Raw genomic sequence first — 22,281 nt, 5'->3', positions numbered from 1 at the left:
GTCTGGCTATGTGAGCACGGGAAAAACCACGCAGTCAGTCTTCTGTCGTCTGTCTCTGGCTGGATTTTCCTTTCCACAGAAAAGGAAGCAGAGACACTGGGGACCGACTGAAAGTGAAGGTCTTGCTGAACCTCCATCAAGGAGTTCTGCTCGTGATAAGCTGGCGCGAGCATGGCCGGCCGTGTGTGCGTGTGTGCGCGTTGGAAACCCTAGGTTCTGTCCTAGAGGTTGTCTGGTAAGGGCTGGGGAATTTGGCTTCCTCGCTGGCTTGGCCACACAGGTGGCCCTAGCATTCTGAACACTCCCCAAATCACGGCCAGTTTGGGGTGCTGCGTGTGTGAACTGACACCCCTCACCCGCCCTCTCTGCCTGGCTGCGAGTGATCCCTGGGTTGACTCGGAGGAATGGTACAAACGTTCTGGATGGTCTAGCTAGGAGCTCTCCTGGCACCCCCAGCCAGTTTTCAACTGGACACTTCTAACGCGGGAAGAAAAGATTGTCTGCTGAGCGGAAATGAACAGATGCCGCGCTCAGCATAGCACCCAGCTCATTGTCCATCAGTTTCCCTGCTGTCAGAATTCCCCTGTGGACCAGGTCCTCTATGAGGCACGGGGAACACAGCAGTCAGCAAAACAGGTTGTGTCCTCAGGGAGTCAGGTGGGGATGAGAGGCAAGACATGAATCAAAGGTAGTGTCAAGTGGGCATCCTCGGTGGTGCTAATGAAAAAGTGGAGGACGAGGGTCTACCCAGAGGAGCCTTAGAAGGGAGACATGGTGATAGGCCTCGAAAATGCTAGCCACCGAAATCTCTGTGAGCCAGCACGAGCCAGAGCTTCCTCAGACACATTGGGCGGATCCCATCATGTCAGATGCTCCTCTGCGCTGCCCGTGGGCTCACGCCTAAGAACTGCCGTGAGGATGGCCCAGCAGCCGCCGGTGCTGCCTTCTGCTCTTCAGGAGGCCCTGACACTGACACCACCATCTGCCTTGATGAAGGCCACCTTGTTTTTGATAAGACCATGCGCTGTCCCGTGGATGCGATTTATTACTGACTTGCAGCCAAGGCGAGCACCACCGCCCAAGTCTCCGCAGCGTCTCCAGAAGGGAAGGTTGGCAGACAGGATCCCTGGAGGGATTTGGCATCTGAGCACAGGTGGCTTGAGGTCATGGGCATCTGATTGGCATTCTCTACAACTGGTAGACCTCTTGAATGGCGAGCTTCACTGGTACTTCCTAAGAGAGCAGTTCCTGGCTGAGCCGGCGCGTGTCCTACCACAGGGGCTTTTCCTTAGCTCTTGTTCAGATAAATCGATTCGGAGGCATTTTTCTCAAGCAAACCATGCAGTATTTTTACCTGCTTAGCGTCTTATCATTTGGGAACAAGTTGGCAAACCACGAAGGTGATGTGAAGGTGAGGTGTAGGCAGTTGTAGCTCCCCGTCCTGACGGCTACAGGGAAGGGTGAAGGAGGCTGGGTGCTCGCAGGGCTAAGCTGGCAACTGAAGACACACCGTGGAGGTTTCGGGGCAGCAAGGAGCCTGGTGGTAGCAGTTAGGCATCAGGCAGTTAATCACCAGGCCAACCGTTCAAAACCAGCAGCTGCCCAGAGGGGGCGAGACCAGGCTTCCCACCCCATAAGGAAGTCTGCTCGGAAGCTGTGTCCTGGGGGGGCCGAGGTATGTAACCTCAGTGGCAATGAGCGTCTACGCCTCTCGGGCACAGGACCTCCAGGTGTAAGGGGGACGTTTCTTTTTAAATTTGGCAATCCTCTCAGAATGCTGTGATTTTTTTTACAAAAATGAATGTCCTACCTATTAAAGACTAGATTTTTCTCTTTTTTGGGGCTTCTCCTGACCTTGAGACAGCACACAAGGTCACAGCCATGTTGATGCAGACAGCTGCTGGGCTGCACTGAGTTCGGCAGCTCCCTGGATGCCAAGCCTGGGACCATGTCCAGTTCCTAGGCGGGTGGGGCTGTGGGCTGGGGCAGTCTGGACTGGACTCGGCTGCCATCTGGGGAGCTGGTGCGGTTTCAACTCACCTCCTCAGTGACCAGCAGGATCAGCTCCCAGGACTGGGTCGTGGAAGCTTATGGTGGGTTCTGGTGCAGAAGAGAACCCTTCCCCCAGGCTTCCTGGGTGTTTTCCTGACAGAAGCAGACCCCCAGACCTCCAGCAGAGCCATTGACTCCACCCAAAGAGCCACCCTCTAAGTGAGCAGCTCAGCGGCCCACCATAGGCAGGCACCCAGTAGACGGCCGACGTGGCACCACAGGGCGCTTTGAGAGCCACTTTGCCTCAAATACAACATCCAGTGAAGGGGTACTCGGCAGTGCGAATCACCACAGTCTGTGATGGGTTTTAAAATGTTTGGAACCGCGGCCTTTAATTTGGTTATAATCTCTTTGGTAGTCATTACGAGGTGATGACCTAATAAGAAGTTATTAACTAGGGAGCTATCATTGGGAAGCTTATAATTTTGTTAATGGACATTTATTTTTGTAGGCCTGCTTAAAATACAATTAGACCCAAAGATGAAATGTTTTATTCTGAAAGGCTGACAGGATGGGGATGGCTGTAGGAATATCTTGGCTTGAACACGTTATTGCTGTAATATTTGAGGAGCGTCGTGAACAGGACATGATCTGAAAAGGATTCGATGCCAGCGCCAGCAGGACGGGAAAGCCGAGGGGATGCGGAGGGGAGGTAGGGTTCCTGGATGAGGTCTGGGAAAGACATCCAGAGGACCTCCAGGGCGAAAAGAAAGGGATGCTTCCATTCAGCCTCCTGCAGTCAAGTCATTCGCATGCAGATGAAGGAAGCATTCCTGCTAGCTGCTCCCTGTGCTGTACTGAAGGGGTGTCGCCAAGTGGGCGCTGATAGGACCAAAGACAGCAATCAGGAGAGAGGAGGGCGCTCCCCCGCCCCGTACATTCCCTGGAATTAGTCACAGGGAGAGAGGAGGGCCGGTTCCAGATTAAAATAGGCCCCCACATCTCCGAGTCTTCAAAGAAAATCTTCTGCTATCGCGTTGTCAATCGAGTGATAATGCGGGCCCTGGTTCCCCTCCCCGTCTCTCACCACAGATATGGATCATGTAACTGTATTATTTAAAAGCGTGTATAAGAAAGACTACTGCGTCCACCCCCCACATGGGGAAAACTTCACAAGTGTAATACGCAATTGGTTACGGGGGGAGGGGCAGGGGGTTACATCTAAAATACCTCATCCCTTTTATCATTGTATTTCTTCACTCAGCATAGCTAAAACATGAGGTGTGTCTGCTGCTGTGAGAATTCCCCCCCCCCCCCACGTCTTCTTCTTAATTTCTGAAATAATACCATACCTTGGAGATTAATGTTCAGGCTTTACCAAGATTAAAAAAACCAAATACTTCTTTGATCTGAAATGTTTTTCAAAAGATGGTTGCTGCTCCTTCTCTCTCCCCTGTAATCTTTTAAGAAAGCCTTCAGATTTGTCAGCCTGACACCCAGGGAGCCCTGAACGCAGCTGCCTTCTCTTCCCCTCAGCCTCCCCAAGATCCTCTGTTCTCAGTTTCACTCAAATTAGTCCCAGGATTTCTGTTGTCTTTTGTGTCCAACATTCCATCATGCAATTCATTAAAATGTTCACATGAAATATTTAACAGATGAGTTATGTCATAATCCACATGACGGTTGTAAATTGTTATTCGTGTGGTAAGTTATGTATCCTGGACGTGAGCAGACCTCTGGAGTGGGTGCATGGTTGATGTGAGGAAGGTCAGAGCTCTTTTCTCCGGTGCTCCAGAACAGTGGCCGTATTCCAAGCCCTAGGTTAATCACGAAATATTCCAAAGAAGTGACATTCAGACGCATTGTTAGTTCAACTTGCAATTAGCTATTTTGAAAACAAACAGAAGAAAATGTTTAAACAAATGTGGCTTGGGGGACAGCTATTACGTCTGACCATTAATTAAGGCAAGTTGGCCTCCACATGTGCCAGGCCTAGTTGCTGTGACAGCTAGCCGTCTTTGCCACTGGGAACAGTGGGAGGAAAGATTTAGAGCCCTGTCCGAGGAGGACTGAGGGCAGGGTGGGAGAGATGAGCCCAGCCTTGTGCAAACAGCCCCCACCGCCCTGCTGGGCAAGGGTGAGGTCAGGATGGAGGCTGATTTCCTGGATAGGAAGGTTTATCGAAGCCTGCTCTCCTGGGCGTGGTTCCAACTCTGGTGAACAACCCATGGCACCTCCTAAAGAAGTGGCCCATCTTGAGGGAAGCAGACCACCCATTGATGAGTCCCAACCACCCGGCCTTTGGTCAGCTGCCGTCTCTCCTCACTGTACCCCCAGGATTGTGGAGATCATGTATGTAAAGGAACTGGGATTCCATTCTCAGAGATGAAACACATAGAAAATCCTTCGGAGACACCTTCTTTATTGACTGGCTATGATGTTCTCCTTGCACGTCCCTACCCTTGGATTGGAACCTATTGGAAGACATCTCTACTGTATGCCCCACAAGAGCAGGCAGCTCTCTGTGGATGAGCCAGTAACTGGCGACATGCCACTAGTATTAGATCTTTGAGAAGCTCTGTGGCCAGGTAGCCTGGCTGATTGATGAGCCCATGGGGCTGATGGTACCATTGTTGGAGAGAGTCGCGCTTTCTTGGTTCTGCCCTCAGATCAGTCTGGTCATGTTCTGAGCAGGTCCAAATGGCCACAGTCAGAGAAAGGGCAGGAAAGAGGACTGGACAGGATCAGTCCTCTTTCGTTCAGTCTGAAGGGGAAAAAGCAATCTGTGCTGAGAATTTGCTTTGCTTACAAAGAACCGTTCGTTGCCTCCTGCTTTCTGCCTTGTTTGGCCGGAGGGACACGGTCTCTTTTCTCCTGTGAGGTGTCATGCTTATGTCAGGAACATGGGCAGCTGGTGTTTACTGATTCCAACATAGTTTGTGCTCAGTCTCAGCATGCTGTCGTGGGTTGGCATTGGTTGGCACTACATTGGCAGTGCCGCAAAGGCAAAACAAAATGTGCCCTGGCCCTGTCTTCACGATCAGCCATTGCTGTGCCTGACCCTTTGGCTGCAGACCCAAGAAAATATGTTCTCTTGAGTCTTTTCACCTCAGGCTCGTCTTCCCGCGCTGTATTAGGAAACATCACGTTTTCTTCAGTGGCTGAGTTTTAGAACTATATCCCTTGGCCTTCTCCCAGCTCTGTCTTAGCCTGGAAGCTCCACTGAACCTTCTCTGCCGTCAGTGCCCCTACTGGTACTTCAAATCCTCATGGTCCCACTACAGGAAAGCACATGTCCTAACAGTGTGCCAGCCCCCGAAGTCTGACTGCCTGCCTGCCTGCCGATGTGGATGGAAGATATCCTTAGTACCCAGTAGATGACTAGAGATGAAAAGCTCTGGGAACACAAATCAGTCCATAGTCTATATCACTATTTTCCTTCAGAGCATTTTGATATACACAGTAGTGTACCGAAGAGCATTTATTCACATCCATCCTGTTGGGAAGCTTGGGCTGTATAGACAGAGAGCAGTGAAGTGATGGAAGCAGGGTTTACACCCAGTGTTCCTGGTCTTCAAAACAGAAACCAGCCCCTCGTCGTAATTTGCTGCTGCCCTGCGCTTTGCTGTCCTCTGGATGAGCTCTCTGTGTGCGTGGCCGATGGGCCGGGCAAGGGGAAACGGGGGTGTCTGTGGGCCAGGGATGGTGTACATGCTTCCAAACCGGATTTGTGCAAGTTGAGGCCAAGCCCAGAGAAAATTATTTCTAAATGAGTACAATATGAAAAAGTTATTTTTTATTTCTAATTTTACATGTAATATTGTTATTTGGTGAGTTTCATATTACACTTGAATGCATGTCTATTAACGTGATAGGAGACACATGCATGGTTTCATCTTGAATGCATTTGAATATAATAGCACTGGAAATGTAATTTGTATTCTCAAATTTTATAAAGCAAAATAAATAAATCTTGGGGGTGGTAGCCACATTCAGCATATTGCACTGATTTCTTTGGGTTTCTGTCAAACTAATAACTGACTTCCCCTTGCAAGCCCAGGTCCTCTTCTGCTGGTACCCTACGTGACCTAAACCCTCTGCACCTCTGGGAGGGGAGCAGGGAGGGGACTGCACTGCATGAACAGGTCTGTGGAGAGCTCTGTCCTCCGGCCTCAGGGAGCACAGGGCAGGCATCTAGCCCCTCTCCGTCTCTCTGGTGCACTTACGTCCCCATGGACTGTTCTCCAGCGCCCCGGTCACGGGCTAGCAGGGCTCCTCAACAGTCCTCTGACAGATGGAAAGTCTCCACAGCGACACCGTCCGAAGCAGGAGCGTCCACCCTGAAGGCTTGACATGTGGCTAAAGCAAGTGAGGACTTCATTTTAATCCATTTGTTTTAATCAATCCATTCATTTAATTAGTCCATGGATGAATTGTTTCATCATTCATTTACTTTAACTCATGGCCGGGTGTGGCTGGCTCGGAGAGCACGTGAGCAAAGCGTGAGGTCAGTGGCCTTCCCCAGATTTGACTGCAAGTTCACTGACTTTCCATCCATAGAGCGGCTGGGGAGTTTAGGTGCTTGGAGGATCCCAGACCTCTCAGCTGCCAGCAGGCAAAAAAGGGTGAGCCTCTCTTCTGGGCTGTGGCTCCTTCCCAGGCCCGTCTCAGGTGATGGCTCCTCAGCCCTGGAATCTCACCTGTTGGGCTCCTGATAGGAATGAATGGAAGGAAGGAGAGGAGAAAAGAAGAAAAGGGAGGGGCGAGGAGGCAGGAGGGGAGTTAGGAAGTTGGGGAATGGGCAGGCGGTGGGCTGCGGTGGAGCGCATCCCGACTCTTGTGTGCGGCCTTTCTACAGAGCCCGGGCGGCACCGTGGCTAAGCGCTCAGTGGGCAGTTAAGACCACCAGTGCTCAGCACAGAGACCTGCTGGTCTGCTTCTGTAAAGATCTGCACGGGCGGGAACCCTAGCGGGGGCATTCTCTCCTATCATCTGAGACCGTCTGTCATCTGACAGGAACTGGGGCTGCCTGTATGGTGCACACACCCATCCCCACTCCTGCCTGAGTCCGGAAGCGTGGCCTGGGAGGAAGGCCCTGAGATGGAGATTCCCAGCAGGGACCCCTGGGGCTTATGGGATCGGATGGCAGAGAGCAACTCCAGAGAAAATACGCTGATGATTTTCTGGGCTGCCTAAAAAATTTCAAACCCAGGAATGGTGTTTTTATTTTCTGTACACTCTCCTTGGGACTTGGATTTCACGAAAGCATTTTCTGTCCTTGTTTTCCTTATTAAATTAGCAAGACTGACTTCAATCAGAATGTACCGTGATGGCTTGAGATGCTGTCAGGAGAAAGCAGACAGGCATGAAACCATCTCAAGTTTCATTTGGGATGTTGGGAGGGCTGTGGAGGGCAGGGCACTTGCTGGACTAATAATGTTTTCTCTGATAAAGGATGAAGGGGTGGGCTAACAGGGTGACCAACAAGAATGTGGAACAAAAAGGAGAAAATTAGCCAAAGGTAGCTAAAGATTTTCTGTGTTCTTCTGAATAGAGATAGCCATCCAGCCATTAGATGCTCATTAAATGCTTATTAGATACATTTGAGGGTCCCCCCCCTTGGTGTCTTTGGGGTTTTCTTTTGTTTTTGTAGTTGTTGTTGTTGTGTGTGTTTGTATTTAAAGTCACTTTCACACTTAAGATGTATGTATGCAGATACACCTAGGGCCAATGGCAGTCTAACGCCTCACATCCTCCAGGTCAGCCACTTCCAAGCCCCTTTCCTGAAAAACTTTTATAGTAGACTTTCAAAAAATATGCATTCTGAAAACTGTTTCAATGGCTTCTCCTGGTGTGTAGCAAATGTCAGCAACCTTTTCTCACCAAAGGTCCAGATAGTGGGTGTTTTGTGGTTGGTAGATCATAGAGCCTGTGCCGCAGTGATGTGATTCTGCCCTCAGAGCCCGTATACAAACAACCGCTGAGTCGGTTTCCTGACATGAAGAGACTGGATTTGTCCACGAGGTCGCCACCTCTCTTGGCTTCACATTCAAAATCATTCACAAGTTTGCCTCAGTCTGACCAGCCAGGTCCCCCTTCCCATTCTTCTGAACACTCAGACCATGCCACCACAAACACCCGTTGTCAGGAGCTTGGCTACGACGTCTACCCTGTTCGACTGAGCAGAACCATTCCATGAGGTCTCCAATATGGAATCTTTACAGGCGCAGGCTGCCACATCTTTCTCTGGGGGAGTGGGCAGTGGATTTGAACTGCTTACCTCTGGGTTAGCAGCCAAGTGCTTTAGCAACTGCATCACCGGGGCTCTTCAATTCATGGAGTCAGTGGGTTTCTGAGACCATCGCTGTTGATGAGAGTAGAAAGCCAGGCTTCTCCCGAGGAGCTGCTGGTGGTTTCGAACTGCCAAACATGAAGATTGCAGCCTAACACATGACCACTGTGCCACCTGGGCCCCTCAGAACACACGAAACACAAAGAATAATAAGCTCACTGTCATCGAGTCGACTCTCATAGCTCAACCCTGGAGGACAAGGTAGGACCACCCTTGGAGCTTTTGGAGAGTGGAAATGTTTTCGAGAGAGTGTAAATTTGTCTTTCTTGTATCTTTTGCCTGCAAAGTGGCTGGAGGTGGTTTCGAACTGCTGAGCTTGCAGTTGGCTGCCCAGGGCATAACCACAATGTTAATTAAGCCTCCTCAGAGCAGACCCTGGTTGTTGGAAAGGCATCATCCCTTGGCCTGTGTGGTGGCTCTGTTTGGATTGCCGTCCTTCCTTGGCGCCTTTTTCCATGAGACCGAGCTCCATGGCTACCTCTCCCAGAGCCCCCTCAGTGCCCGATGCCCAGGGCTCTGTGCTTGTGTCACTCATGCGGTCTCTTCACCACGTGGCTGCTGTAGCGCTACAGTGGCTCTCAAACCATACGCTGAGGGCTTTCAGGAGACAGAGCTTCCTTTCTTCCCAGTCGCATAGAGCTCAGCAAGAAAAGGTCCTTGAGCGATGGGCATGGGGTTGCTCCACCAGTGGGATTCTGTGTCTCTGGATCATAGGGGATTATCTTAGTCTCTAGGTGAACACACTGCAGCCCCAGATGTGTATGGGGGAGCCGGGGGCAGGAATGTGTGGAAGGAGTTAAGGGATAACCAGACACAGCTCAGCCAGGGCAAATCACAACAGACCAGTGGCAGCCAGGACCTCCTAGAAGCCCGCTGGTAATGGAGTGGGGAGGGCCTGCTGGTAATGGAGTGGGGAGCGCGGGCATGCTGTGTAGTTTGGGGCATCAGGCCTGGGGAGAGGATGCAGCGGGCTGGAGGGAGATCAGAGAGAAGCGGCCCGCATGATTAATGGCATGGAGGGGATGGAGGGACTGACTCATGAGCGAAGATGAAAGCACTTCGAGGAGCTGGGGTGCAGGACCAAGTGGGGCAGATGATAGCAGCCTCCAAATATGCGGGGTGGGTAAACACCCAGGGGGAGACAGGCCTCACCAGAGTTTGGGAGGGGCTCAGAGAGGGTGGCAGCTGAGGGGTGGGTCTTTTTGCAAAGGCTCAAGAGATGCTGGCTGTCAGGGGAAACTCGGGGCTGTTGGGATTTGAAACCATGTGGACAGGTCACTGTGGGCTGACTCCTTCAGGGAAACCCGCTTGGATCCCATCAGGCCCAGCGCCCCCCACTGCTGTTGACGTGGGCCCTGAGTGGCCACCTCAGAGTTACTCTCTGACTCTGGGCCCGGGTAAGAGTGAGAAGGAGAGGCAGACAGAGAGCCACACCCACAGGGGGACAGACAAACCTAGTCTCACCCTCCTCTGAGATTGCAAGTGTTAGATGCCAGTCTTTCAAGACCTTCTGCTCTGAACATTGTCAATCTGAAAAAGAGGAAGACCTTCAACAAGCAGGTCGACACAGAGGCAGCATCGATGGGCCCAGCATGAGGACATTTGTGAGACTGGCGTGACACGGGAGGGACCTTGTCTTGTTCTGTTGTGCACGGAGTCACCAGGGGTCAGAACGCACCCAACCACAACAGCAAGTGGCCTGAAGAAGGATACCTGGTGGTGCAGTGGTTAAAGCACTCCGCTGATAACCAGAAGGTCCGCAGTTCAAACCCACCAGCCCCTGCAAAGGAGCTGGGCCTGGGAGCCTGCTCCCAGCGAGGTTGGCAGCCGGGGACGTGCTGCCCTGAAACAGGTCTGTAGAGCAGTAGCGGCGCCGTGGAAGTGGGTTTGGATTTTCCCATCTCTGAGGTCGTGTTTTCCCAAATCTCTTCCTGTTTTCGGTCAAGGTTAGAAACACTTGTTCTAAGCCCCTTGTTGAGACAGTACCGACACGCCCATCTGCCTGCTGGTGGAGCGGAATGGCATTCAGCAGGCACCCTGGCCCCATGCGCAGTTCCCTTGATTGGCTCGTCCCCAGTAGGGATATGGAATGCAGGCGTTTGGGAAGAAGTGGCTGATGTGAAATGTCACTAAGAAATCCTCAATCGTCTAAGCAACGTTCTCAGAGAATTCTCAGAAATTGACTTAAAGATAAGAAGGAACGGCTTGGGTCGAAAAGCCAGCCCCCTGATAGTCAACCCCGCCTGACAGTCCGTCTCAATAACCAATTGGCTTCAGGACAATGCTTTTCAACCAAAGTACACATGCGAATCATCTGAGGTTCATTAAAAACTCCTCATGCCTCAGTCTCCAAACGATTCTGATTGGATTTGTCTGGAAGGGCAAGGGCGAGGCACCCAGGCAGCGATGTTTTCCCGGGCACCCTCCTGTGTCCTCCTGTCGAGATGAGTGGAAGACCTCTGCTGGACGCAATGTCAAGTCCCCTGAACATTGTTTCTCCTCCTTTCTCTCTCTGGCTGGGAGCCAGCTTGGTTTGACCCAGGATGACTCCATCCACACGGAGTCAAACTCTGTCCAGCCCGGCACCATCCTCACAGTCACCTCCGCCTTTGATCCTGTTGCTGCGACCATGGTGTCAGTTCATCCATTAAGGGCCATCCCTCTCCTTTGAAAAGCGTGGTGTCCCTCTCTGGGCATTGTCCTTCCTGATCTCGTGTCCGGAGTCTCTGAGCTGAAGTCTGGCCGTCCTCCTTTCTAAGGGGAATGCTGGCTGCACCTCTCACATGGACTTGCTCATTCTTGCTGTCCAGAGGATACACTCTGCCCTTGGCCCACACTTTGATAGGAAGGCCACCGTTTGTCTTTGGCTCCCTCGGTCGCTGTCTAGCTTCCGTGTGTTGGTGAAGTCATCGGGAGTGACTGGGGTCTGGGTCTGGGCGCCTGGTTTGCCCGCTGGCAGTACGCTTTGTCCTCAGAGAGGCCTTGCACAGCAGAGTTGCCTGGTCCCACAGGTGTCGGCTGCCGTGGTGGAGGCTTCCATGGACACGGATGGCATGGCCAGGTCAAATCAAATAGTTGCCCACTTCAGTCTTGTCTCTGTGTGTCCTGACGCTGTCTGTTGGTCCAACCGTGAGGATTCGGTTCTCTTTATGCTGAAATGTAACCCATATGGAAGCTGTGGCCTTGGATTGTCAGTACGGGCTGCATGTCTGCTTCACTTTCCTCCAGCCAGGGTGTGTCGTGCGCATGTGTGGGCTACAGCCTTCCGCTGAGCCTGATGCCTCCTCCTTGTTCATGTAGTCCTTACTCAAGATACAAGTGTGCAATGATACGACCTAGTGGAACTATTGCCTGACCTCAAGACACCCCCTGGTGTTGCTTGAACAACTGCCTCTTGGTCTATGTAAAGGTTCTTCAGGAGCACAAAGAAGGGCCCTGGATTGTCCCGTCTTTGCAATGTTATGATCCACAATGCCTTTGTGAAGCCAGTGATATCGACAAGGATGTCCCTTGATTTACATCTTACTCTGAATCTGGCTTGAATGTCCGTCTCCGTAATTTGACTGAACTATCATGAGAAAGTTCTCTAGTTCATTGAAGCAAGCCTCAGCAATCCTCCAGGTGCTCAGGACACCCGTGGAGCAGCAGCCGGTCCCTGCCCTGCAGGGGGCGCCTGGTTCAGAAGGAGGAGGACACTGGCCATGCAGCAGCAGGCAGGGCTGACGTGGCCCCCCAGGGACTAGTCTTGTTCTGAATATGGCAGTCATGAACAGTTCTACTCTATCCAAAAGCCTGAAATCATATATGCAAAGACAGAAGGTAAGTTTCTAAGGCCAACATTTTAGTGATGACTCAAGAGGGCTTTAGCATGGTGGCACACAGATTTGAAAAATAGTTCATGACAAACCAGATGACCCAGAAGTACCACTCATCGGTATGTAAAATCCACTGCCGTCAAGTTGATTTCAAATCGCCACCACCCCAAAACGAAAACAAAGGTTTGAACAAAGAGCAAAACTTGTCCACAGATGTTCACAGCAGCAGTATTCACCGTCGCCCCGAGGTGCAATCAGTTCCTAGGTGCACCCACTAGGGGATGGATAAGCAGGATGTCGTGTGCCTGCACAAGGCCGCGTCACTCGCCCTACAAAGGAACGATGTGCTGCAACATGGGTGGACCTCGAACGTGGCTAGCACTCTCGGTGCAGAAAAGTCAGACCCCGACGGCCACATTGTTTGATTCCATTTATATCCTAGTCCTGGATTAGGTAAATGCCTAGAGAAAGCAGGCTCGTGGTTTCCAGGGGCCAAGAGAAGGGCACAGCAGACAGCACAGGTTTCCTTCCGGGGTGATGATGTGATTAGACAAGAGTAGGACACTGCGTGCCACTTTGTCAGACCCCTCAGAGGGCTAAAGGCCGGTGGGTGGTTATGCTCTGGGCAGTGCATCGCACTCAACAAAAGAGCAATGAGCAATCTTGCGGCAGTTGTGTCCTTTCTTTTGATGAATGTTCTCTCTTTGATTGAAGTCACCACGGGTGTTACCAGTAAGTGGGGGAAAGTGAGTGACGTAAAAGAGAAAGACCAGTCCTGGTGGTAGGTGGCTATGGGAGCAATTGGGAAGGTCGTGTACAAAGGACAGAGGCTCTAGAGGGAAGTGTCCTCCCCAGCAGGCTGGCCTTTCCGCCCAGTCTCATTCTCTGGGTCCAGCTCTTCCAAGTTTCCTTGAATCAGTAGCTGAAGGGTTCTGGGCTGGGACTGGAGCACATTCTGAGAGGGTTTCAGGAGCTACTCTGTCTGGCCTTTATGGGGCGAGTACAGTGAGCTTGCTCACGTTCTAGTTCTGTTCCATCAGGTGCCACATCCCAAAGCATCATGTCTGTTTTTGGTTTGCTTCTCTCACTTTCCTGCCCTGACTGGGGTCAGCCCAGATGCGACTGGCCCCATAGGACAGAGGGGCACTGCTCCTTGGGGATTCCAAGACTGTCCATCTTCTTTGGAGCGGACAGCCTCTTCTTTCTCCTGTGGAGTAGCAGGTGTATCTGAACCACTGACCTCATAGTTAGCAGTCTGATGCTTAACCCACTGAGCCAGCTCACGCCTCTCTCAGCAGCCCTTAGCACCCAGCATTTCTGTAGAAGGCATTTTCGCAGACAGATTTACAGTGCCTGTGCCATCTTGCCAGAGTTCTAGAATACTAGGGGCCCATCTAGGAGCCATGGTATGTCCAGTAAGTTTTGAGCTGCTAACCACAAGGTTGATGGTTCAAGGCCATCAGCTGCTCCTTGGAGGAAGATGAGGCTACCTGCTCCAGTGAAGGTTGCAAGCCTCAGAAACCTTACGTGCAGTCCCTGTGAGTCAGTGGGCAGGAGACCTACTGCGCTTCATCACATCTCAGTGGAGCCACATCCCCCCACTCATGCCAGCCTCGTGACAAGCACGTTTCAGTCTCCTCTTTCCAAACGTCAGTGTGGAGTACATGTGTGAGACACTCCCGCTCGCTCACAGGGCAGTAGGAGCACACCGGGAAGCAGCACCAAAAGCGGTCGTGTTGTCTTGTTTTCTGTTCTGGTGTTTGGCGTATGCAGAGAGGGGAGGCAGGGCTGCATACAGGTGGATGGACTGTAAGAACACGTATAACATGCCTCCAGGAGCCACGGGCTCTTTTCTCAGCCCGTGTTGCCTCAGACCTGCTGTACGTACAGATCCCCTTGGGAGCCCCTCCCCTGAGAGACAAGTGCCCTCAGCAGTGGGTGTGGTGCTCTGGGAGTTTCTCCTTTACCTCCACGTCATGCCGCCGAGGATGACGTTCAGTGATCATGGTCAATGCCTGTGGAAAGGACTCACATCTGCTCTCCTTTGTGGTTTGTTCCAGCTGTAGGCATTCAGATGAAGCTGGAGTTCTTCCAGAGGAAGTTCTGGACGGCCAGCAGACAGGTGAGTGGCATTCGGCAGATTGAAGCGTCAGCAACGTTTGTTGTACAGGTGTTCACATTCAGGTACCCGGGGCCTAGGCATGCCAGACTTCTGAGGCCTGTCTGTGGGCACGAGCTGAGGGTGCTGGGTTGCCTTGGGTTTCAGTAGGGAACATGTCGAACACCACACGCTGGGCAAACCAAGAAATGTGCTCCTCGGTGCAGTCCCAAGTGACCTTTCGGAAGAGAAGTATCTCTTTGAAACGCCGGGCTTTGCGGGACTTCCCCTGAGAGTGCCCTCCCATCCTGTGGCGATGCCGGGGGTCTCTGCATGATTATTGTTGGGGCGACACTTTTGTGGACCAGCCTGCCTTGGAAAGTGTGGGAAGCACCCCTCATTCCCGTGGCTGTCTTCAGGCGCTGGGAGCTCAGGCGGGTGTTGGGAAATGACTTGGCAGAAATGGCAGCACCCCAGTTGCCTCCTGGCCACCCGACTGCTAATCAGAAGATTGGGGGTGAGAAGGCTGTGGATTTTATCACCCAGAAACTTCTACTCTGTCCCACAGGGTTGTTATGGGTCGAAATCAACCTGATGGTACCTGAGGACAACCACCTACCTCTAAATGCTGGGTCCTTTCTTAGACTAAGATATTTTTTTATCACTTTATTGGGGGCTCATGCAACTCTTATCACAATTCATACATCCATATATTGTGTCAAGCACATTTTGTACTTTTGTTGCCATCATCATTCTCAAAACATTTGCTTTCTACTTAAGCCCTTGGTATCAGCTCCTCATTTTCCCCTCCCTCCTCACCCCCCTCATGACCCCTTGATAATTTATAAATTATTATTTTGTCATGGCCCACATTGTCTGATGTCTCCCTTTACCCAATTTTCTGTTGTCTGTCCCCCAAGGGGAGGAGGTTATATGTTGATCCCTGTGATCGGTTTTTAAACCCACAAACGAAACCCACTGCCCAGAAGTCCATTCCGGCTCATAGCCACACTGTAGGACAGAGTGCAGCTCCTCCATTGGAATGTAGGGAGTTATGGGTTGTACTGCGAATCACAAGGTCAGCAGTTCAAAACCACCAGCCACTCTGAGGCTTGCTATTCCCACAGAGATTTATCATCTTGGAAATCCACAGGAGCAGTTCTATTTTGTCCTCCTGGGTCACAATGAGTCAGCGTTGGCCCAAAGACAGTGAGGTGGGGTGTCAGATACTGCACAATTCATGGACACGGGCTGCTTCATCTTTTTCTCAGGGAGCGATGGGTGGGGTTTCAACTACCAACCTTCCATGAGCAGCCCAGCTCAGGGCCCCAGCTGGGCCCCTAAACAAACCAACAAGCAAACCAACAAGCCACACGTGCTACTGAGGGGCGGGCCAACCCAGAGCATAGCAGTGCTCTGCAGGCTTTCTGAGCCGGTGAGACTTTACAGTGGCAAGCAGGCTCCGCTCTGTGCTGTGGAGCGGCTGGTAGGCCTGAACTGATGGCCTGGCAGGCTTTGAATGCTGACCTACCGTCCTTTAAAGATCCTTTAGGAAATCATAAAGTAAGCACACAAACAAGATTTTTTAAAAAGTTATTGAGAATTAGCTAAAATGAAATGATTACGATTCTATTTCTAGTTACTTAAAGACTTGAGATCCTAAAAATGTCTTGCCAATATTGCATGGTAACAAGTTCAAACCAGTGAGAAGAGCCAGGCAAACGTGTTAGTTATCTATCTTGTATTACTTGGAGTTGATAAGGACTTGGGAGAACCTAGGTGGCAGAGGCTAAACACAGGCCTACTAACCGTGCAACACTCAGCCCCTGCCACCGGATCCATGCCTACTCACAGTGGCCCCGCAGCACGCAGCAGAGCTGTGCCTGGGTTTCCACGACTATTGACTGCGCAGGGAGTAGACCCCGTCTCTCTCCCAAGAAGCAGCTGGCGTTTTAAAAGGCAGACCTTTCGAAATGCAACACAAACGTGAAAACACGGTGCCGCGGGGACTCCACTGGCCTAAAGGTTGGTGGTCGAAACCTACCCTGAGAAACCTCTGAAGAGGCCGGCTGATCTGCTTCCAGCAAGCCCTGGCCGTGAGCACCCAGCCAGGACGCTTCTCTTGCTCTCGGAGACACTCGGGCACCGAGCGTCTGCACGGACTCCAGACCTCCGGGTGAACCTGGAGATTTGCTCTAACTGATGATGAACTTGCGTGCAGATGCCTGTGTAGCCACAGCCCGTGGCTGCAGTCATCGCCAACACAAATGTGCAAGTAACGCCTTTCTTCCCCCGCCTCTCCCCGCCAGTGCGCCTCTCTGGATGGCAAGTGCTCCATCAGCTGCGATGATGAGGTAAGAGGAGCCCAGCCCTGCTGGAACCTTGGCTGGGGCTCGGTGGGGAGGGGGAATATCCTGTAGGTGAAGAGGGGTCTAACCCATTCTGTCTCTGGCCCCTCTCCACAACTCAAGGGCATGGCACGTTTGTTGGCTTTCCCTGCCTCCTCCTTCCTCCCCGCCCCACCATAAGAGAGCATGTGAGAGCTGGAGCCCTGGGCCCTAACTGCCCCGAGGACATAGCGCTCTTGGCATGCTGGTGTTTTGTAGGACATAGTGCAACTCACTCCTGTTTGCCATGAGCATTCTAGTTCAAGATCGCCCTCGTCATGCCTGTCTCCTTCCCAATTCAGAGCAACCCTGTTAAGGGGTCAGGAATTCAGGGCGCCTTTCTGCAGATCTGGAAATGGGGCTCAGCAGAATGAAGTGGGTGGGCTCTTCCTTGTGCTGAATGGCTTGAAACCTTGGAGGTGAAAAGTCAGGACTTTTCCGGGTAGCAGAGCACTGCCCCTCCCTCTCTCCCTCGGCCCCTCCCTCTCTCCCTCGGCCCCTCCCTCTCTCCCTCGGCCCCTCCCTCTCTCCCTCGGCCCCTCCCTCTCTCCCTCGGCCCCTCCCTCTCTCCCTCGGCCCCTCCCTCTCTCCCTCGGCCCCTCCCTCTCTCCCTCGGCCCCTCCCTCTCTCCCTCGGCTCCTCCCTCTCTCCCTCGGCCCCTCCCTCTCTCCCTCGGCCCCTCCCTCTCTCCTTCGGCCCCTCCCTCTCTCCCTCGGCCCCTCCCTCTCTCCCTCGGCCCCTCCCTCTCTCCCTCGGCCCCTCCCTCTCTCCCTCGACCCCCTTCTGTCTTTTACTCTCTGTCTTCTCGTTTGGAGGGTGTTACTCGCTTCCCCCCCGAGGAGCAGTGGAAGAAGAGGGGAGCAAAATGCCCTGGCCACTTGTGCATCACACAAGTTCAAAAGCAAAAAGTCAATCCTGGCTCTCAAACAAGCAGATGCAAGGGGCCTGCTCACAGGGCTCTGAAAGTCACATGGGCTCCCATTCTCCTGGTCTGCATTGATGGACAGCTGTCCACACGTCAACTAGGCCCAATAAATTAACCAGATACTTACACTCCTTCCAGGTGATCCAAAGGGTTTAAGGAATCTTAATCACACATCATTTCAACACAGAAAATACACTGTAGGTGTCTGCTAAAGGCCCCGGATGCCGCTCTAGAGAGCCACAATCTCTCTGTGAGCCCCAGTAGTCCCAGAGTAGAAGCCAGCCGACTTTTCAGGAGAAGTCTTGACTTGTTCGGCTCACAACACCAAAGTGAACCTCCCCTAAAGCTATTCATTAGGAGCCCGAATGGTCCAGCAGTCAAGAACTTGGCTGCTGATCAAAAGGTGGGTGGTTCAAACCTACCCTCTGCTCTGTGAGATCTGCTTCCATCAATACTACAGGGTGAGAAGCCCTGTACTCAGATGGACGGACTTGCTTAGCTTTTTCACCCTGATGGTGCTGTGGGTTAGACATGGGGCTGCTAGCCACCAGGTCAGCAGTTCAAACCCACCAACTGCACAACAGAGGACGGATTAAGCTGCTTCATAAAGAGTTAGAGTGGGTCTGGTTTTGCGGATGTGTGTTTTGGTTGGGGGGTGGGGCACGTTACTTACCTTGTGAAAACCAGGTTTCATTTACTAAAGTAGGGGGAGAGGTCCCTAGAGCAGTGACATAACCTTGTGTAAGCTGAATATAAGGTTAAACGATGAAGGTCTGATGCCGGAGCCTCTCCCTGGGAGCCTTCAGAGTCACCTTCCAGGAAGCAGCAGTGAGAGGGTGATGTCCTAAGTGAACTATGGGGCAAGCTCTAAGCCCAGAACAGTGCAGGTAGGGAGAGGACATGGCAACTATAGAAAACACAGGCTCTCTTTATTAAAGGATTTCGTGTTTGTAGTTTTCCTCATTCACTAACGTTTTTTGCAACCCCCACATCAATGTAGACACCCACATACAAATGCACAGAACAGCAGCCACTTGAGTCACCAGACACGCATGTTCCCAGCGGAACTCGAGCGAGGAGGCTCTGACTTCTTGTCTCTGTTCTCCTACGGTGAACAAGCAGGGTACTTAGGGACACAGTCTCACACGTAACTTCTTTGTGTTGGCAATTGCAGTGTACAGTGGTCACCAAGCATAGTGCACAGCGGGACTGCACCGTGTTTCTGAGCAGGAGGAGACTTACATGTCTTCAACAAGCTGTGTTCAGACACGCGCTGTAGTGCAGTAATGTCGGGGAGTCAACACTAAACGAGTGCTAAACAAAAGATCTTCAAATAGAAATACACGCCAAACTAGGTTCCGTATTCGCTGAGTGATGGCTTCATTGTGAGCAGAGGCCCGCAGGAACTGAACTCGCATGTCCCCTGTGAACGGTGGTTCTGAATTGGCTAAGTCCAGTTTGCAGTGAGTCTATGGAGCATAACTACCGTGAATGTCAGGAATTGACTGTAGGTGCTTGTCGGAGTAGAACCAGCTCTCTTTGCACACGGACAAGAGGGTGTCTATCCTCCCACTGGTCTCCTACTTATGTGTCCTACAGTTATTTGAAGAGTAACGGGAAAAGAATACTTTTTGTTTGGTTTTTTAATTCCAAAATCAACAACACCTTTCAGTGTTAGGAGAATCGGGCCTTCCTGTTGGGTGTTTAATCAAGGACCCTCAGTCTGCTTCAGATCCAGCTTGAAGCACAGGAGGTGCTCAGTTAAGACTGGGCCATTAGTTGTTGGTTGGGTGACTGTTTGTATGGTTGAGTGGGTGCTTGGATGAGTGATGATTTAAATAATTGGCTGGTTGGTTGTACGGATGAGCTGCGTGCTTGGTTGTGTAGCTGACTTGTTGCGTGAGTAGTTGGTTGGTGGTTTGATTGATTGATTAGTTGGATGAATGGTCGTATGGATGATGGGTGGTTGGTTGTTTAGTTGAGTGATTGTTTGGGGATTTGGTTGATGGTTGGATGGTATTTTGGGTTGGGTTGTCTAGTGAAACAAAACCAGTGACACCCATATATGCACAGTAAAGAGCTTGGTGTTAAGAAATAATCCAGCCCAGTCCATCTTCAGTCCATGGGTCTGATGCTATCCTGTCCCCTCTTCAGGCTCACATAGCTGTAACCCTCCTGTGACCAAGAAAGGGGAATCTGAAAGCAAGGAGATCACAGGCCAGTGGGTGCAGAGTCTCATGGACCCAAAGTCAGTGGACTACAGTGCAGGATGCTGACATCGCTCAGGGTCAGGAGGCCCATGTGGGGCTGCCCCTGGAGACAGGCAGAGTCCAGCAAGCAAGGAATCAGATGAGCAGAGAGAAGAGGGGACCCCAGTGTCTCTTTCACAAAAGGACTGCACCTCCTAAGAGCCATCACCAGGCTGTGACCTCTGATTGACAGGCTGGACTCCACCCCTCCACAAACTCGAGTTGACATGAAAATCTAACCACCCCAGATGGAGAGTTAAATAGTTGGATGAGTAAAAGTATTTCTCTAGAATACTTTTGCTCGGTGGACATGTGTGTCATTTCAATCTGGATCCCCTTTTAGGGGTAGACACACCCATATCTGTGTGATGTCAGAGATGACTGACTTAAGAGGCAGGACAGCATGATGAGTCCAGATCTAAGCCATAGAACTGGGCTTTTCATTCGGCCTGTGAGACCAGGTCCCCTCCCCAGTGACCCCTTCCTTCCAGTGGTCAAGTCCTTATTAAAAATAACTCTGGCTTAAGTAAGGTTAAGGTTTGACTGTGAAGCTGACTGAAGATTTTTAAGAAATCCCATGCCACCCAGCACAAATGGGTGCTTCAGATTCTAAGAGGTGATCATTCAGAAATTTGTATGCCTGGCACCCAGCTAAGCTCTGGCGATACAATGGAAAGAAGCGTCCGAAAGGGTTCTGACCCCCTGGCGTTTCCTGCCTAGCAGGGGGGATAAGCATGTGACATGACACCATTTGTTAAATACTATGAAGTAAATAAATGTGTAGTTGGTGGAGGGATCACTGAAGAGTCCATGGAAAATTAAGATGCAAATTGGCAGTAGGCATAATACCTGAGCAACAAGAAGAGGTTTGCACGTGGAAAACAACACATGCAGGGTAGTCAGGCTCTATTGCGTTCTAAGGAAACAGAGCCAGCACTTAGGACAGAGGGCGCATGTCCCTATCTGCTCTTCAGCATCACCATGGACACTGTGGGTTCTCCACCCTTCCCCTTCTCTGCCCTCCACTCTAACAATGGCTGTCTCCGCCGAGAGCAGCAGGAGTTCATGAAGGATGTGCAGGAAGAGAAGCTTCTCTCCATGGAGGCATTGGTCGGTTCGAGGACTGCTAGTGGGTAGAAAAACTAAGATTCTTTATCCCACGGGATTCCAACACTCAGAACTCATCTCCAAAGGGTCGATTCCAAATCACTGTGACCACTGGGGACAGAGTGTAGGCTAATAATTGTGACTGGGACTCCCTAAAGCTGCTGAGCCTTGCCCGTGGCCTGTGGAAGACATCCCTGAAGAGGTGGAGGAAGCATAGTGCCCAGGGGTCTTTATTCAGGAACCACCAGCCAGTGGATGCACTTGAGGATTGCTGTGGGTAACAGTAGTGTGCCCTTGGCCAGGCCAGAATTCCCAATGGTTGGCATTTATGGATTGACGTCATTTGACAGTTATCTGGGGATATGCTCATCTTCCCTTTTGAGATGTGAGGTGGCCATTCTCCATCCAAATAACATTGCCAGTAAGTCAACAGTGGGGGTACGGGTGGCTGTTCCAGCAAAGCTCACTCCCTCTCTTAATCCTGCGTGGCTCTCACCGTTTTTGGACCTCTAGTTCTTGAGATATAGAAGCCTTCAGCCTGCTATCTGACCTAAACATTGTGGATCCATCAGTTCCCACTCCTTGACTGCCAGTTGGTCGTACTGTGGTGGTGAGTGTCTTGCTGTGTTGCTGGAAGCTCTGTCACTGGTGTTACCAGCAGGGTCACCCAAAGTGGACAGGTTTCAGCAGAGCTTCCAGACTAAGAACAGACAACAAAGAAGGACTTGGTTCTCCACTTTGGAGACAGAAGTCACCAAAAACCTTTGCATGCCTTTGAAGCATCCTCAGATAATAAAAGCCTAAACAAAGGAAGCAGAACATTGTCGGAGACACCACTGGAGAATGGGCCCCTCCGGCCCAAGGCCACTTGAACTGAGATGTGACTGACAAGAAACAGAGTTGTTGGAAAGGAGTCCAGTAGAGCCTGGGGAATGGAGCCTTCGGGGTCACCATTTGCTGATGGGGTATGAGCCAGTGTAAGGAGAAACAGCAGCAACACGTTCCTATGGATCGGAGCGTGGAATGTGCAAAGTAGGAATTTAGGAAAACTGGGAGTGGTCAAAAATGAAATAGAGCGCAGGAAGATCAGTGTCTTAGGCATTAGTGAGCTGAGACGGATTGGTATTGGACATTTCAAATCAGAAAGTTGTATGATTTACGGTGCCAGGAATAAGACAAGCAAGAGGAAAACATAACCAAGCTGGACGGTGTGGAATTCGCTGTGAGAAAGTATCTTGAGAATTCCATCATGGCGCACAACGCTGTCTGTGATAGCATCACATCGCTCCGCCTTCCAGAAAACGGATCAAGACAACTAGTATCTAAGGTAGGCACCAAACACAACAGGTGGGGGTG

At 51.4% G+C, this 22,281-nt stretch overlaps 1 protein-coding gene across 1 annotated transcript in view; it reads left to right on the top strand.

Annotated features, from left to right (window-relative positions):
• The window catches only part of CACNA2D3 (calcium voltage-gated channel auxiliary subunit alpha2delta 3), a 978,241-nt gene that overhangs the window by 866,379 nt on the left and 89,581 nt on the right, over window positions 1-22,281 (top strand). The window contains exons 28-29 of the mRNA XM_075550920.1: window positions 14,220-14,281; window positions 16,567-16,611. Of these exons, the coding sequence (XP_075407035.1) occupies window positions 14,220-14,281; window positions 16,567-16,611 (107 nt within the window). The remainder of the gene's footprint in view (window positions 1-14,219; window positions 14,282-16,566; window positions 16,612-22,281) is intronic.

This window comes from Tenrec ecaudatus, chromosome 5, assembly GCF_050624435.1.
Source record: "Tenrec ecaudatus isolate mTenEca1 chromosome 5, mTenEca1.hap1, whole genome shotgun sequence".
In the NCBI taxonomy this organism is placed as follows: Eukaryota; Metazoa; Chordata; class Mammalia; order Afrosoricida; family Tenrecidae; genus Tenrec; species Tenrec ecaudatus.
Note: the sequence above shows the minus strand (reverse complement) of the source record. Positions and strands in the feature narration are given on the sequence as shown.